The following is a 13,423-nucleotide window of genomic DNA, read 5'->3' on the forward strand; positions in this document are numbered from 1 at the left end:
GGGGAAAAGAAATAAAATTAAACAGAGACTTTGCCCAGAGGGATCCCAGTGATAATATTGGGATAAACCGAGGAGTGTGCCTAATTCCATTCTGTGCACCTGGTCTAATGGGGGAAGGGTTGGGAAGGACAGAAAAGGAAAAAGATAGGAAAACAGAAGAAATAAATCTTAGCCTCTTGATATTGTAAAATCACAAATTGCTATTTTTTTTAATTTTCCCATAAAACAATTCATATTTGAATATTTTAAAAATAGGACATGTAATCTTCACCCATTTACTACTTTAATCCTATTGACTTTAATCCATCCAATGCAGATTGTGTATAAAACATGATCCTTTTTTTCAGCATATAAAGCGTCATATTTTTTCCACACAAACTGACACTCACTGATTTATAGTTTCTTATTTTGTTATGCTTGTCTAAAACTTGCCAGTATTAAAATCAATAAAATTCTTTGAATTATTTACAAGGTTATCCTCGGTGTCAATGATTTATCTCCATATTCAATTGGAATTCAGTGATTTCAAAATTCTCTAATAACATTTAGCTATTAATGCTGTATTTCTAAATGTGTATATAATTTTCTCCTTTCCTCCCTCTGTTTCCTTGTGTCTCATATTCAAATATATAATGATTTATATCATATATAAATCATTTTATAGATTTATACAGGAAATGGGAAAAAGCTATATGTAAAAAAATGAGAATCATGATGCAGATGCTGTCTGTAAACCGGTTTTTTTATTCGTTTGGTTGGTTGGTTGATTTTTTTTACTTAATGATATGTTGTCAGCTTCTTCCAGTGTCATTATCCTTCCAATATGATTTAGAAAGTCAGGGCTTTGCCATAATATTTTTTAACAAATCTACTACTGGACATTTTGATTATTTCCAGGTCTTCATTCTTCTAAAAATGCTCCTGTAAACATAAAATGGGTATAGTTTAATTTTAAAAAGGGATGAGGAAGTTTTAAAGGGGAGTACATTAGAATAAACTATGCCTCTAAGAAAAGCCTCCAAGGAAGGGCTCAAACATCATTTGCTCATATATCAGATGCTGGTCTTCACTGCTCTGTGAGGGCATTAGACTGGTTGCAATTTTTAAATTAGCAAAACACACGGGGCATTTTGTGCAATCAAGTAACAGTTGTTTATGTTAAGAATATTATTATTTTGAAAATAGTCTTCCTAACAATAGTGAAGAAGAGTTAGGGAGAGATTTGCGTACTTCTTTCCACAGTAAAGCATAACATAACCCAAAGCTCTCTGCTCTCTCACCCACCTCAAACACCATGACAGTTGGGATGAAATACAATAAATAAAAGCATGTTGTACAGAAGCATATGAGACCTAGGTTAGGGTTTGTTGCAAAACAAGTCAATCTAATTCAACAAATACTGACACAGAACACGGAGCTGTGTCCTATAGTGTATACAAAAGCGAACAAGATGGAATCTTTACCTTCAAGGCATTTAATCTGGCACTGGCGGTGGGAGGGAAAAGCAATTCTTTTAGGGGAGAGAATATACTAACATAACACTCCAGCATTTTTTTAATGAACCCTTTTGTAGGAAAAATTGCACATGCCAAAGAAAACAGGCTAGGGTGGGGGCAGATACATGGGAAGCAAGAAGAGATGGCAGAGGACTTTACAATATATCCAGAGATGAAGAGAAATACTTGTCAAAAGTGACAACAAAGGCAATAGCAGTGAAAACCTAAGGGAGAAGAAAAGCTAGGGTAAGGCCAGATGATGATGCCAAACAATGAACTATGGGGAGTCAGAGGAGGGAAACCACGTCTTATTGAGGGATTCATAAGACCTCCAGGTGGAAGATGGCTCTGAAACAGGCATGGCATGATGATGGGATGTTCGCAGTCCAAGAAGAAGAAATGGGTCTGGGAGCATCTACGTTCCCTGGAACTCTCTACAGATCCTGTTCTGCAGGTAAAGTTTACCACAAAAGGAACTTCTTCCTAACCTAAACCTGCTGAGACATAAGGGAGCAGAGACTCTCAATGCAAACCTTACCCTCCCAGAACTCATCACACACCCCTTAGTGAAACGTTAGCCCAAGAGCTAATATCCACCCAACAGATAAAAAGGCATAAAAGACATCAGTGCCACCAAAGAGAGTTTCTCAACGAGGGGCGACAGTTTTTCATCACTCTAGCTTACCAATTTCACACCTGGCAGTGAAGACTGAATGTGAAAACGACTTTAGTAGAGAGAAAAATGAGGAGCACTGGGAGAGGGTAAGTAAAGGAAGAGGATGTTTGAACAGATTGTTTCTCAAACCTGGCTAAGCACCAGAATCATCTGAGCTGATGGCTAAGAGTACTGATTCCTGCCCCCACCTACACACCTTGGGTGATTGATTCAATAGGTTCGAGGTGAGGTCTGGGAATCTGTGTTTTGCAAAACCTTTCTTAGTGATTCCTACATGTAGTCAGGTTTAGACTCACTGGTATAATAAGAAAGACCTGCCCTCCATGAAAATGCAGAATATATATATTTGTATATGCATACATGCAGCATAAACAGGTAGAAAAAAGATAAATAAATCACTGTGTTTTCCTGGGCAAGTCCCTTAACATAATTCTACCTCAGTTTTCTCCTCTGAAAAACAAAGGATTTGGGGTAGAAAATAATTCAGATCCCTTATAGTTCTAAAAATAACATGATTTTGGTGCTTAGTTAAGTGAAAGTTTTAAAGAAAAATTAACTCAAGGAAAAAACATCTCATCTGGCCTTACTGAAATATTGTGAAAAAGTTTTCAGTTCTAAATTGGTTCCTTATATAGTTTTCTTTTCTTTTTTATGATCTTTTTTTGTAATATTCTCTTTAAGTTCACAGTTATGGCATGCTTTCTAAAGAATTGTTATAAATAATATAAATGCCAGATTCTGTTTTACATAAGTCAAATAAAATAGCAATGGTACAACGTACCAACATCACAAAGTACGTGAGATTTACACAGGATGTAAGAACTTTATCTTGATGTTCTTTAAATGTTCATGAACCAGGTCCTACTTGCTGGGGGGTTGTTCACTCTACTTTATTCAAGACAGTTTTAGCAGCTCAAGAAGTGCTGATGCTCAGACAGGAACCAGCCTAACAAGACAGGGCCACCAAGCTAGGAGAATCAGACAGAGAGCACCAAGAACCATATTCCGCAGCCTCGGGACTTTCCTGGGTTTACACACGCGCCCTAGCACCCATGAGTTGATTAAAGGTGCCTGTTACCCCATTACCATAGTAAAATCACACCAGGGGTGGAGAGCTAGCATGCTAATGATATATGCAACGCATGTGGTGACGTGTCAAACAACAGGCAAGCTCAAGAAAAACCCCGCCTCTACACGCCTTGACAAGGCACTCCTCCCCAGCCTTTGCCTGATAAAAGCCCCACAATTGTTACCACACCAGGTCCATTTTTACCCACTGCCCAGAAGGCCAATCACCAAGATGACGAGATTGCAGAGAGGGTTTAATTACAAGGCAGCCAAGTGAGGAAAACGGGAGAACGAGTCTCAAATCTGCCTCCCCGAAAACAGGGAGTCAGGGGTATTTATGGGGAAGGGGGTAAGGTGGTCCAAATGACTGGAAGTGAGGAGAGATGAGGTAATTGATGATCTGTGCAAGCTTAGTCAGCCTTCACGCCTCTTGGTAGGACACATGTTCACAGAAGGGCGGCATTAGCATGCCCTGAGGGTGAAGTTCCAACCTCTTGCCATCAAAATGGCCCAGTTGATGGGTTGGTGGTCTCAATCCAGCCTGAAGTAGACAAGGGGTTCAGTTCCTTAAAAAAATAGCTCCAATACCCATTACCATGGTAACCCAGGCTCCAGGGAGATGTCATCCATAGGAACCTAGTGGGAGTCAGATAGCATATTGCCCAAACAACAGTTAACAATGAGTAAGTTTATCATGCAGGTTTATCATGCAGATTTAAGCCCTTGCCTTCCATTCTGATAAGTTTCTAGGTAAAGCCATTCCCCCTTCTTCCTGGTGCAGGGAAGAAGACACCTTTACAAATGGAGATTTTCTTTACAAATGTAAATGTCTCCTGTAAAGGGTATCCAGAACTAAGAATGGGCTTAGCACGACCCACCCAGCTAGCCGGAGATGTCTATGGTAATGGCCTTTTCTGGGGTATACCTCCCTTCCTAAACTCCTTTGGTCAGTTAGTGGGGGTGGGGGTCAAAATGTCATTCAGGCAGAGACATATTGTGAGTTGGCAAATTCCAATCCCCCATAGTTACTAGCTGCTTAATCATCAATGGCTGTTTGCCGGTTTCACAACCCTGCTCCCTAAGGAACCAGTCACACTGCCCCTTTCCTTTCACCAACCGCTCCCTTGTTGCCTCCCTTGTGCACAAGCTAATAAACTGTTACATTTCTACTCCCATTTGTTGTCTCTCTTGATTTCCATCCTGGGCGACAACAAGGACCCAATGCTCGAGTAACAATGCCATCAGTTGTTCCCTGATATAGGATGCTCCTCTGATCGCTCACACCTAGAACAGTTGCTGGCTCATAGTAGGTGATCCAAAAATATTTATTTAATGAATAAATTCAGAGATATGCATAAATATTTCTCTTTGCAAAAGTTCTCACCAATGGCTCTTAAACTATATATTTTCATTGACAATTTGGTCTCCTTAATATTCTAATATAATTTTTACCCTATAGTTTTTACATGTAAGTGAATAGGTTCTGGTAGCAATTCCAACGTGTGTGGGTGGGTGGGAGGGGGCGTTCCCCACACCAACAACAAGCAATTCTCAGGACATACCAGCTTGATGTCCTGTGGTTCAACTCAATTCTACACTATCTAGCCAGAGATAGCATCAGATTCCACAGCTTAAGGGCTCAGTCCCACAAGACTGCCCTCCGCTTCACATACCAATTGCAAGTTCTGAAAGTGGCAAACAGCCATTGATGATTAAGCAGCTAGTAACTATGGGGGATTGGAATTTGCCAGCTCAGAATATGTCTCTGCCTGAATGACATTTTGGCCCCACTCCCACTAACTAACCAAAGGAGTTTGGGATGGGAGGCCTGCCCCCAGAATAGGCCATCACCATAGACATCTCCAGTGTCTGGATGGGTCTGTGCTAAGCCCATTCTTAGTTCTGGTTACCCTTTATGAGACATTTACATTTGAAAAGAAAATCTCCATCTGTAAAGGTATCTTCTTCCCTGTACCAGGAAGCAGGAGGGAATGGCCTTATCTAGAAACTTAGTAGAACAGAAGATGAGGACTTAAATCTGCATGATAAACTTACCCATTGTTAACTGTGTTATTTAGGTAATATGCTATCTGATTCCCACTAGGTTCCTATAGGTAACATACCCCTGGAGTTGGGGTCACCATGGTAATTGATGTTTGAGCTATTTTTTCAGGAACTGAACCCCTTGTCTACTCCAGGCCGGGGTGAGACCACCAACCCATCAACTGGGCCCTTTTGACTGCAAGAGGTTGGAACTTCACCCTCAGGGCATGCTAACGCTGCCATTCTGTGAACGTGCATCCTACAAAGAGACATGAAGCCTGACTACGCTTGTGCAGATCATCAATTACCTCATCTCTCCTCACCTCCAATCATTTCAGACCACCTTGCCCCCTTCCCCATAAATACTCCTGAGTCCCTATTTTCGGAGAGGCAGATTTGAGACTTGTTCTCCCGTTTTCCTCACTTGGCTGCTGTGGGAGATCAAGATTTGGCCACCCAGAAATCTATCTCTTTACCTTGGTTGTTTTCTCTAGGGACATTTGACCTCCCCCACTAACTGCCTAAAGAATTTGACATGGTAGCTCCTTCCTGGAACAGATCTATCATGATGGCTGTAAAGATAACATAGGGTAAATGTTACAATAGGAAAGGCACCAACAAGCCCCTCTTATCAGAAGTTCTGTCTCTCTGGCCACATTCTCTGGATGACCCTGCGAAGAGTTGCCAGACAATCATTTACATTTATAAGGGAAATCTTCATTTGTAAAGGTATCTCCCTCTCTGTTTGGAGAAGAGAGGGGGATGAGCTCATTTCTAGTGACTTGTCAATGTGGAAGGTGAGACCTTGAGCTACATAATAAACCTTACTCTTGTTTACTGTGCTTTAGTGGTAATCTCCTGTAACTGACTCCCCCCACCCCCAAAATCCTCCTTTGTCATTGGCTGAAAATGATATTTAAGACGAGAATTTCTGCTATTGTGTTGAGAAACGCAGTGTTACTGCTTTCTCCCATGTATACATGTTATTAAACTTGGTATTATTTTCTCCTGCTAACCTGTCTTGTTGATTATTTGGCCAGCCAGAAGAACCTTAAGGGAAAGGGCAGAGGGTGATTCTCCCTCTTCCCCCGACACTGCCTTGTGATTAAACCCTCTCTCTCTGCGATCTCGTCGTCTCAGTGATTGGCTTTCTGGGCAGCAGGCAAAAACGGACCTGGTGCGGTAACAGTCCAAGTTGTACCTTGTACTTCTGATGGACTGGCTATAAATCAGAGGTGTCTACGACCTCCTCCTTGGGTTCGATTAATTTGCTAGAGCGGCTCACAGAACTCAGGGAAACATTTTACTTACTAAAGTACAGGTTTATTATAAAAGGGTATAACAGAAACAGCCAGAGGAAGGAGACCCATAGGGCAAAGCACGGGGAAACGGCGTGCAGCTTCCACGCCCTCTTTGGGCACGCCACTCTCCCAGCACCTCCTGTGTTCACCAAACCAGAAGCTCCTGAACAAGTCCTTTTGAGTTTTTCTGGAGGTTTCATAACATAGCTGTATTTGATAACATCATTGGCCATTGATTCAACCTCCAGCCCCACTCCCCTGCCTGGAGTTTGGGGGCGGGGGGTACTGAAAGTTCCAACCTCCTAATCACATGGTTGGTTCCCCCAGCAACCATCCCGGATCCTTAGATTACCAAGGGGCTTTCCAAAAGTTACCTCATTAACATAACAAAAGACATCTTTATCGCTCTCATCATAGGCAATTCCAAGGGTGTTAGGAGCTCTGTGCCAGGAACTGGGTGGAAAACCAAATATATATTTCTTATCATAAATCAAGATATCACAGTGAGTCTAAGTAAATTTAAGCCCTTTAATCACATTCAGTATGTAGGTAAACTTCAGAAAAGGTTCCTGAGCTGTTCCATTACATACCTGCAAGTGCTGCTTTTCTGCATGACATCAGCTCGGTGATACCCAGAGAGTTTGCAAAAACCGTCATTACTATAAACTACAGGCCAATCCACAATCTGGGCATTTCCCAGTAAGAAACTCGATTCTAAAGAAGAAAGAAGAAAGGGAAGTTTTTAGCTTCATTTAACAATGTACTTCTTTCAAGTAATCCAAAAGACAAATTCATAAAGATAGACAAATGCAATTATGGTTTGTTATGGTACAAATAATAAATTCTATTCTTGAAATTGACATAATCAGTTTAGCATGATCACCAAATGAGATCTGCAATAAGTACAAGATTTGCATACAAACGTAAAACTCCATTGAACAGAAGCTGGTTTATAATACCTCTTTGCATTCAAATATACTCTAAGCTATGAAAACAAAGTATAGTTAATATTAAATAAATATTAATGACTATAATAATTACACTTAAACACAGATTAATTTATTAAGATTATGGCTATAGTCACTTCTCCACAAATTGAGAATACTGAACTTGATAACAGAGGCAAATTTGGGAGACTCCTCCAAAAATTCTGTTAATGTAATTTTGACATGATGGGACAAATTCTTTGTCCATTAGATTGATCTTGAGAAGTCTAATTTAAAATAACATTGAAGAGTCCCTTTTTAAAATAAAATTATTCAAAGATATTATTTTCAACCACATGCTACACAGACTTTGGAAACAATCATTATTCTAAACAAAAGAAACATCTCTGATCTATTTTGTATGGAGAAGTGGTTTTGCTTTAGGTATAAAAATTAATACAAAAATAATATCCTTTGGTATCAACCTTGATTGTAAATCAAATAGTTTTAGGCAGTAACTTTAGCAATTTTGTAGATCACAGGATAAACATGTTAACATTTAAAGAATTAAAATATCGTTAAAATATAAAAATTAAAAATTATTTTTAAAATAAATATTTAACAAGAGTAAAAATTTTTATAGGAATATTGTACATCAAAATATCTACCTAAAAAAATCTCCCTTGAATTCACATTCAGAGTACTTTACTAAAAGAGATATTAATTTATGAGTTTATGACTATAAGGCTTTAAGTTTAAATTTGACTCACAGTGGTCTTCATAAAAATAACAATGCAATTCAACATTTACTAAGTAGCTGCTAACTAAAAGGCACTACTGTAGGTCAGAAAATGAGATAGAAGAAAGATCTTTTACTCTCAAAAAATTTACATATTAAGAAAAACAAGTATATAACAATCAATTACAATTTAGCAAAATAGACGCTAAATCAAGAAGCATAGGACAAAATACAGAAAAAAGTCTGTTTCAAGGCACTTAAAAAACAACCAAAAGTAGACAGAAACTAGAAAAAAGAGAGATACGTTAGGTGAGATATCATTTAACTGTCCATTCCCCTGAGAGCACTTCCCAGTTTGTACAGTTCATGGAGTGAGAGCTCAAGCAGAAAATTTGTACAGGGCTGAAGAGTCAAAGGTCACAATCTGGGGCTGCTATAGCAGCTTGAAGGTGGAGATCATTTAACTTACAGAGCCATCAACTCATATATAAATCCACCTCAAATCCTTCTCTGTGACCTAAACTGTGCGTGCACAGGATGAGACTACAAAGAACCCATCCAGCCTAGCAATGACCAGCAGACTAAAGAGGTAGGCAGAAATTTCACCAGTTGCTCAGTGCTAGAAGAGCTCAAGTCCTTTCAAGTTAGAGAAGCTTGCTAAATACCTCGAGCTTTCCATTTAAGCCACAGAAAGCCATGCTTTAGGAGTAAGAAACAAATCCCAGAATAAAGAGCTGTGACCTGGGACTAATATAAAAAATGTAGAAAATAGACTCACACTAAAAAAAAAAATTAAAAAGCTAAAATCATGATCAAAGTGACCTACCAGTAATTTAACTACCTGCTAAAATAAAATATAGCCCTCTTCAGAGGAATACAATGAAATCCAAAATCTCTACAATGCATCAACATAATGTTCAGTATATGATTAAAAATTATTAGGCATGTAGGGGCCGGCCCGGTGGCGCAAGCGGTTAAGTGCGCGCGCTCCGCTGCGGCGGCCCGGGGTTCGCTGGTTCGGATCCCGGGCGCGCACCGACGCACTGCTTGGTAAGCCATGCTGTGGCGGCGTCCCATATAAAGTGGAGGAAGATAGGCACAGATGTTAGCCCAGGGCCGTCTTCCTCAGCAAAAAAAAAAAAAGAGGAGGATTGGCGGATGTTAGCTCAGGGCTGATCTCCTCACAAAAAAAAAAAAAAAAAAAAAAAAAAAAAAAAAAAAAATTATTAGGCATGCAAAGAAACAGAAAACTGTGACAATAATTAAGGGGAAAAATAGCAATAGAAAGAGAGGTTGATGTGGGAACAAAAAAATTAACAATATAATCTCTGAAATAAAAAATTCTTTAGATACATTTAACAGTATATTAGATACTAAAAAAGAAAAGACAATTTAAAAACATATCAAGGCAAGTTATTTGCATTTGCAATGCAGTTTTTTGCTAACTGAGGCAAAAAAGAGAAACAGATTGAAAAGATGTTCTACGGGGCAATATCAAGCAATCTAAAATATACGTAGCTGAGTCTGAAAAAAAGAAAGACAGAATAGGGCATAAATGTTATTTGGATAAATGAAGACTAAAATTTTTCAGGTTGGCATGAAAAATAACAACCCACAGATCTTAACTCAGTAAACTTCAAGCAAGAAAAATACAAACAAAGCCACAGTAGGAAGATGACAATAAAACTGCTGAAAATGAAAAACAAGGGAAAAAATCTTACAAATATCCAAAGAAAAAAGATACATTTTTAATGTGTGTTGAGGGGGTGGAGGGAGGGAGATAATTATTACAGTATACTAATCATGAAAAACAAAGGAGGCCAGAAAACAACGGAATGGCATCTTTAAGATACTAAGAGGAAAACATTCATCAACCTAGATTTTCATATAGAGCAAAGACATATTTCAAAAATAAAGGCACAATAAAGACATATTGAGAAACAAAAGCTGGGAGAATTCATTGCTGACAGAATCACGCTAAAACAAAGGCAATAGGTATTTTAGCTGAAATAAAAAAGAAACACTAAAAATAATATTAATAATAATAAGCCACACCAAAAAAGCCAAGAAGGGAAAAACAGATGGGACAAATGGAAGATAAATCAAAGATGGTAGCCCTAAATCCAACCATATCAAGCATTACATTAAATGTACATGGGATAAACACACTAATTAAGATAAATTTTCAGACTGGATTTAAAAAAAAAAGAAAACTGATAGTCTACTGTTTTAAAAGAGCCATTTAAAGTAGACTGATAATGAAAAAAAGAAAGAGCGAAAACATAAGTTACCAACATCAGGAATGAAAGAGAGGACATCGCCGGATATATTACAGACAGCAAATGACAATAAAGGTATAGTGTAAACAATTTTTTGCCAATGAATTTTAAAACTTTGATGAAATGAACAAAATTTCTGAAAAAAAAAGAAACCTTACAAAAACTGGCACAAAAATAAATGGAAAATCTGAATAACTTACTATCTATTAATGAAAACTAAAGGCCCAGATAGCTCCAGGTTCAGTGAATCTTTCAAATATTTAAATAAGACATAATACAAATATTACACAAACTGTCTCAGAAAACAGATGAGGAAACATTTCTTAACTTGTTTTATGAGGTCAGCATTATCAGAATACCAAAATCTGACAAGGACTGTTAAAAAAGAATTACTGACCAATAAATCTTGTAAATGTAGTTGCAAAAATTTGGAAGAAAATATTGGCAAATTGAATCCAGGAATACACAAAAAAGAAAACAGATCATGACCAAGTAGGTTTTGTCTCATGAATGTAAGGTTGATTTATCATTATGAAATCAATCAATGTAATTCATCACATCAACAGAATAAAAGAAAAAAATCCGTATTATTATATCTCAATAGATGCAGAAAAAAGCATTTTACAAAATTCACACTCATTCATAATTAAAATCTCTGAGCAAAGTAGGAATAGAAGGAAACTTTCTCAAACTGATAGAGGATATCTACTTAAAAACCTATAGCTAATATCATTCTTAAAGGTAGAATATTTAATGTTTTCCCCTTAAGATCAGGAAAAAGTCAAGGATGTATACTCTCAATCCTTATACAGAACATTTTATTGGAGGTCCAATTAGTGAAATAAGGCAAAAAAGAAAAAAAAAAACACAAAAGATATAAATATTGGAAAGGAAGATGTAATTTTTTTCTATTTGTAGATAGGATGATTATCTACATAGAAAATCCTAAAAAATATTCATCTAAAATTAATAAGTGAATTTAGGTTGCAGAACACAAAGTCAATACAAAAGACAATTTTGTTTCTATATATTAGCACTAAACTATTGGAAAAAGAAAAACAATTTCACTTAGAATAATATTCAAAACTATAAAATACTTAGGAATAAATTTAACAAAAGATACGCAAAACCTATAGAGTGAAAACAAAAAAATGCTGCTTAGTTAAATTAAAGAACACCTAAACAAATGAAGAGCTATTCCATGCACGTGAATTAAAAGACTGGATATTTTTAAGATGTCAATTCTCCAAAAAAAGATCTATAGATTCAATACAATCCCAATAAAAATACCAAAAGGCTTTTTTGAAGTAATTGACAAAATAATCATAAAATGTTTGTGAAAATGCAAATTACCCAAAATAACCCGAAATAAAATCAAGAAAAAAAGAACTAATTTGGAGAACTATACAGCTATAGAACAGTTTGAAATTGGAGGGCAAATAGATCAATGAAACAGATTAATGAGTTTAGATATAGAACCTGACATAAACGGTCAACTGATTTTTCACAAAGATGCCAAGGCAGTTTAATGGATCAAGAAAAGTCTTTTCAATGAGCTGTGCTAAAAGAACTGGATACCCATATAAGCAAAAATTGAACCATGACCCCTACCTCACACAACACATACAAAAATAATTTAAAATGGGTCACAGACCTAAATACAAAAGTGAAAACTAAAAAGAAAATATAGGAGGAAATCTTTGCAACTTTGAGCAAGACAAAAATTTCTTAGATGAGACTCATATAGCAATCACCATAATAGCAAATGTTGATAAATAAATTAGACATCATCAAAATTAAAATCAACTGCTCATTCAAGGACACTGACAAGAAAATGAAAAGAAAATCCACAGACTGAGAGAAAATATTCACAATACAGGTATCTGAGAAAGACCTTCTATCCAGAATATACAAAAAATTCTACAAAAGGACAAATAACCCAATTAACAAAATCAGCAAATGATTTGAACAGACATTTCACAAAAGAAGACATACATGGCCAATCGGCACAAGAATAAGATGCTCACCACCATCACGCATCAGGGAAATACAAACTAAAGCACAACGATGTATCACTGCTCAGCCACTAGAATGGTTATAAAGACTAACAGTACAAAATGTTGACGAGAATGTGGAACAACTGAAACTTTTTATAACTTGCCGGTGCAAATATAAAATTGTATGGTCACTTCGGAAAAGAGTTTCTTGTAAAGTTAAGTATTCAACTATGACCCAGAAATTTCACTCCCACGCATTTACTCAAGTGAAATGAAAACATATGTTAACAAAAACACTTGTATGAAAACGTCCACATCAGATTTACTCATAGTAGCCAAAAACTGAAAACAATGTAAGTGTCCATCGACAAGAGAATGGATTACAAGTTAAAAATTGTGGTATATTCATATAATAAATACTAATCTGATCTAAAATGGAACACACTACTGATTCATGCAACAACACAGATGAATATGAAAAACATTATGATGATTGAAAGAAGCCAGAAACTATGATTTCATTCATATGAAGTTTAAATACAGGCAAGGCTAATCTATGGTGAAAGAGACCCGAACAATGATTTCTGAAGGGGATGGCAGGGGGACTGGCAGGAGAGAGGCAAAGAGACCTTTCTGGGGAAGGTCATTATTCTCCGTTTTTATAGAGGTATAAGTTACACATTTATCAAAAGTAACTGAACTGTACACTTAAGATCTGCGTATTTTACCTCATATAAATTATATCTCAAATTTAAAAGAAAACACAAGGAGGACAGAGGACCAGAGAATCAGAAGTTTTAGGAATACAGTGGCATTTGAGCTGAACCTTAGCTATGAGAATGGTAATACTACGTTTCCTTGGTACATAGGATGGTCAGAGTAGAGATTAAAATGCTTA

The 13,423-nt window shown here is 37.0% G+C and overlaps 1 protein-coding gene across 4 annotated transcripts in view; it reads right to left on the minus strand.

Moving 5' to 3' along the window:
- KCNH5 (potassium voltage-gated channel subfamily H member 5) overlaps positions 1–13,423 on the minus strand; it is a 310,565-nt gene that overhangs the window by 277,285 nt on the left and 19,857 nt on the right. For all 4 annotated transcript variants that reach the window (XM_058567075.1, XM_058567076.1, XM_058567077.1 and 1 more), the window contains one exon: positions 7,175–7,298. In XM_058567075.1, coding sequence (XP_058423058.1) covers positions 7,175–7,298 — 124 coding nt within the window. The remainder of the gene's footprint in view (positions 1–7,174; positions 7,299–13,423) is intronic.

Source organism: Diceros bicornis, chromosome 24 (assembly GCF_020826845.1).
Source record: "Diceros bicornis minor isolate mBicDic1 chromosome 24, mDicBic1.mat.cur, whole genome shotgun sequence".
In the NCBI taxonomy this organism is placed as follows: Eukaryota; Metazoa; Chordata; class Mammalia; order Perissodactyla; family Rhinocerotidae; genus Diceros; species Diceros bicornis.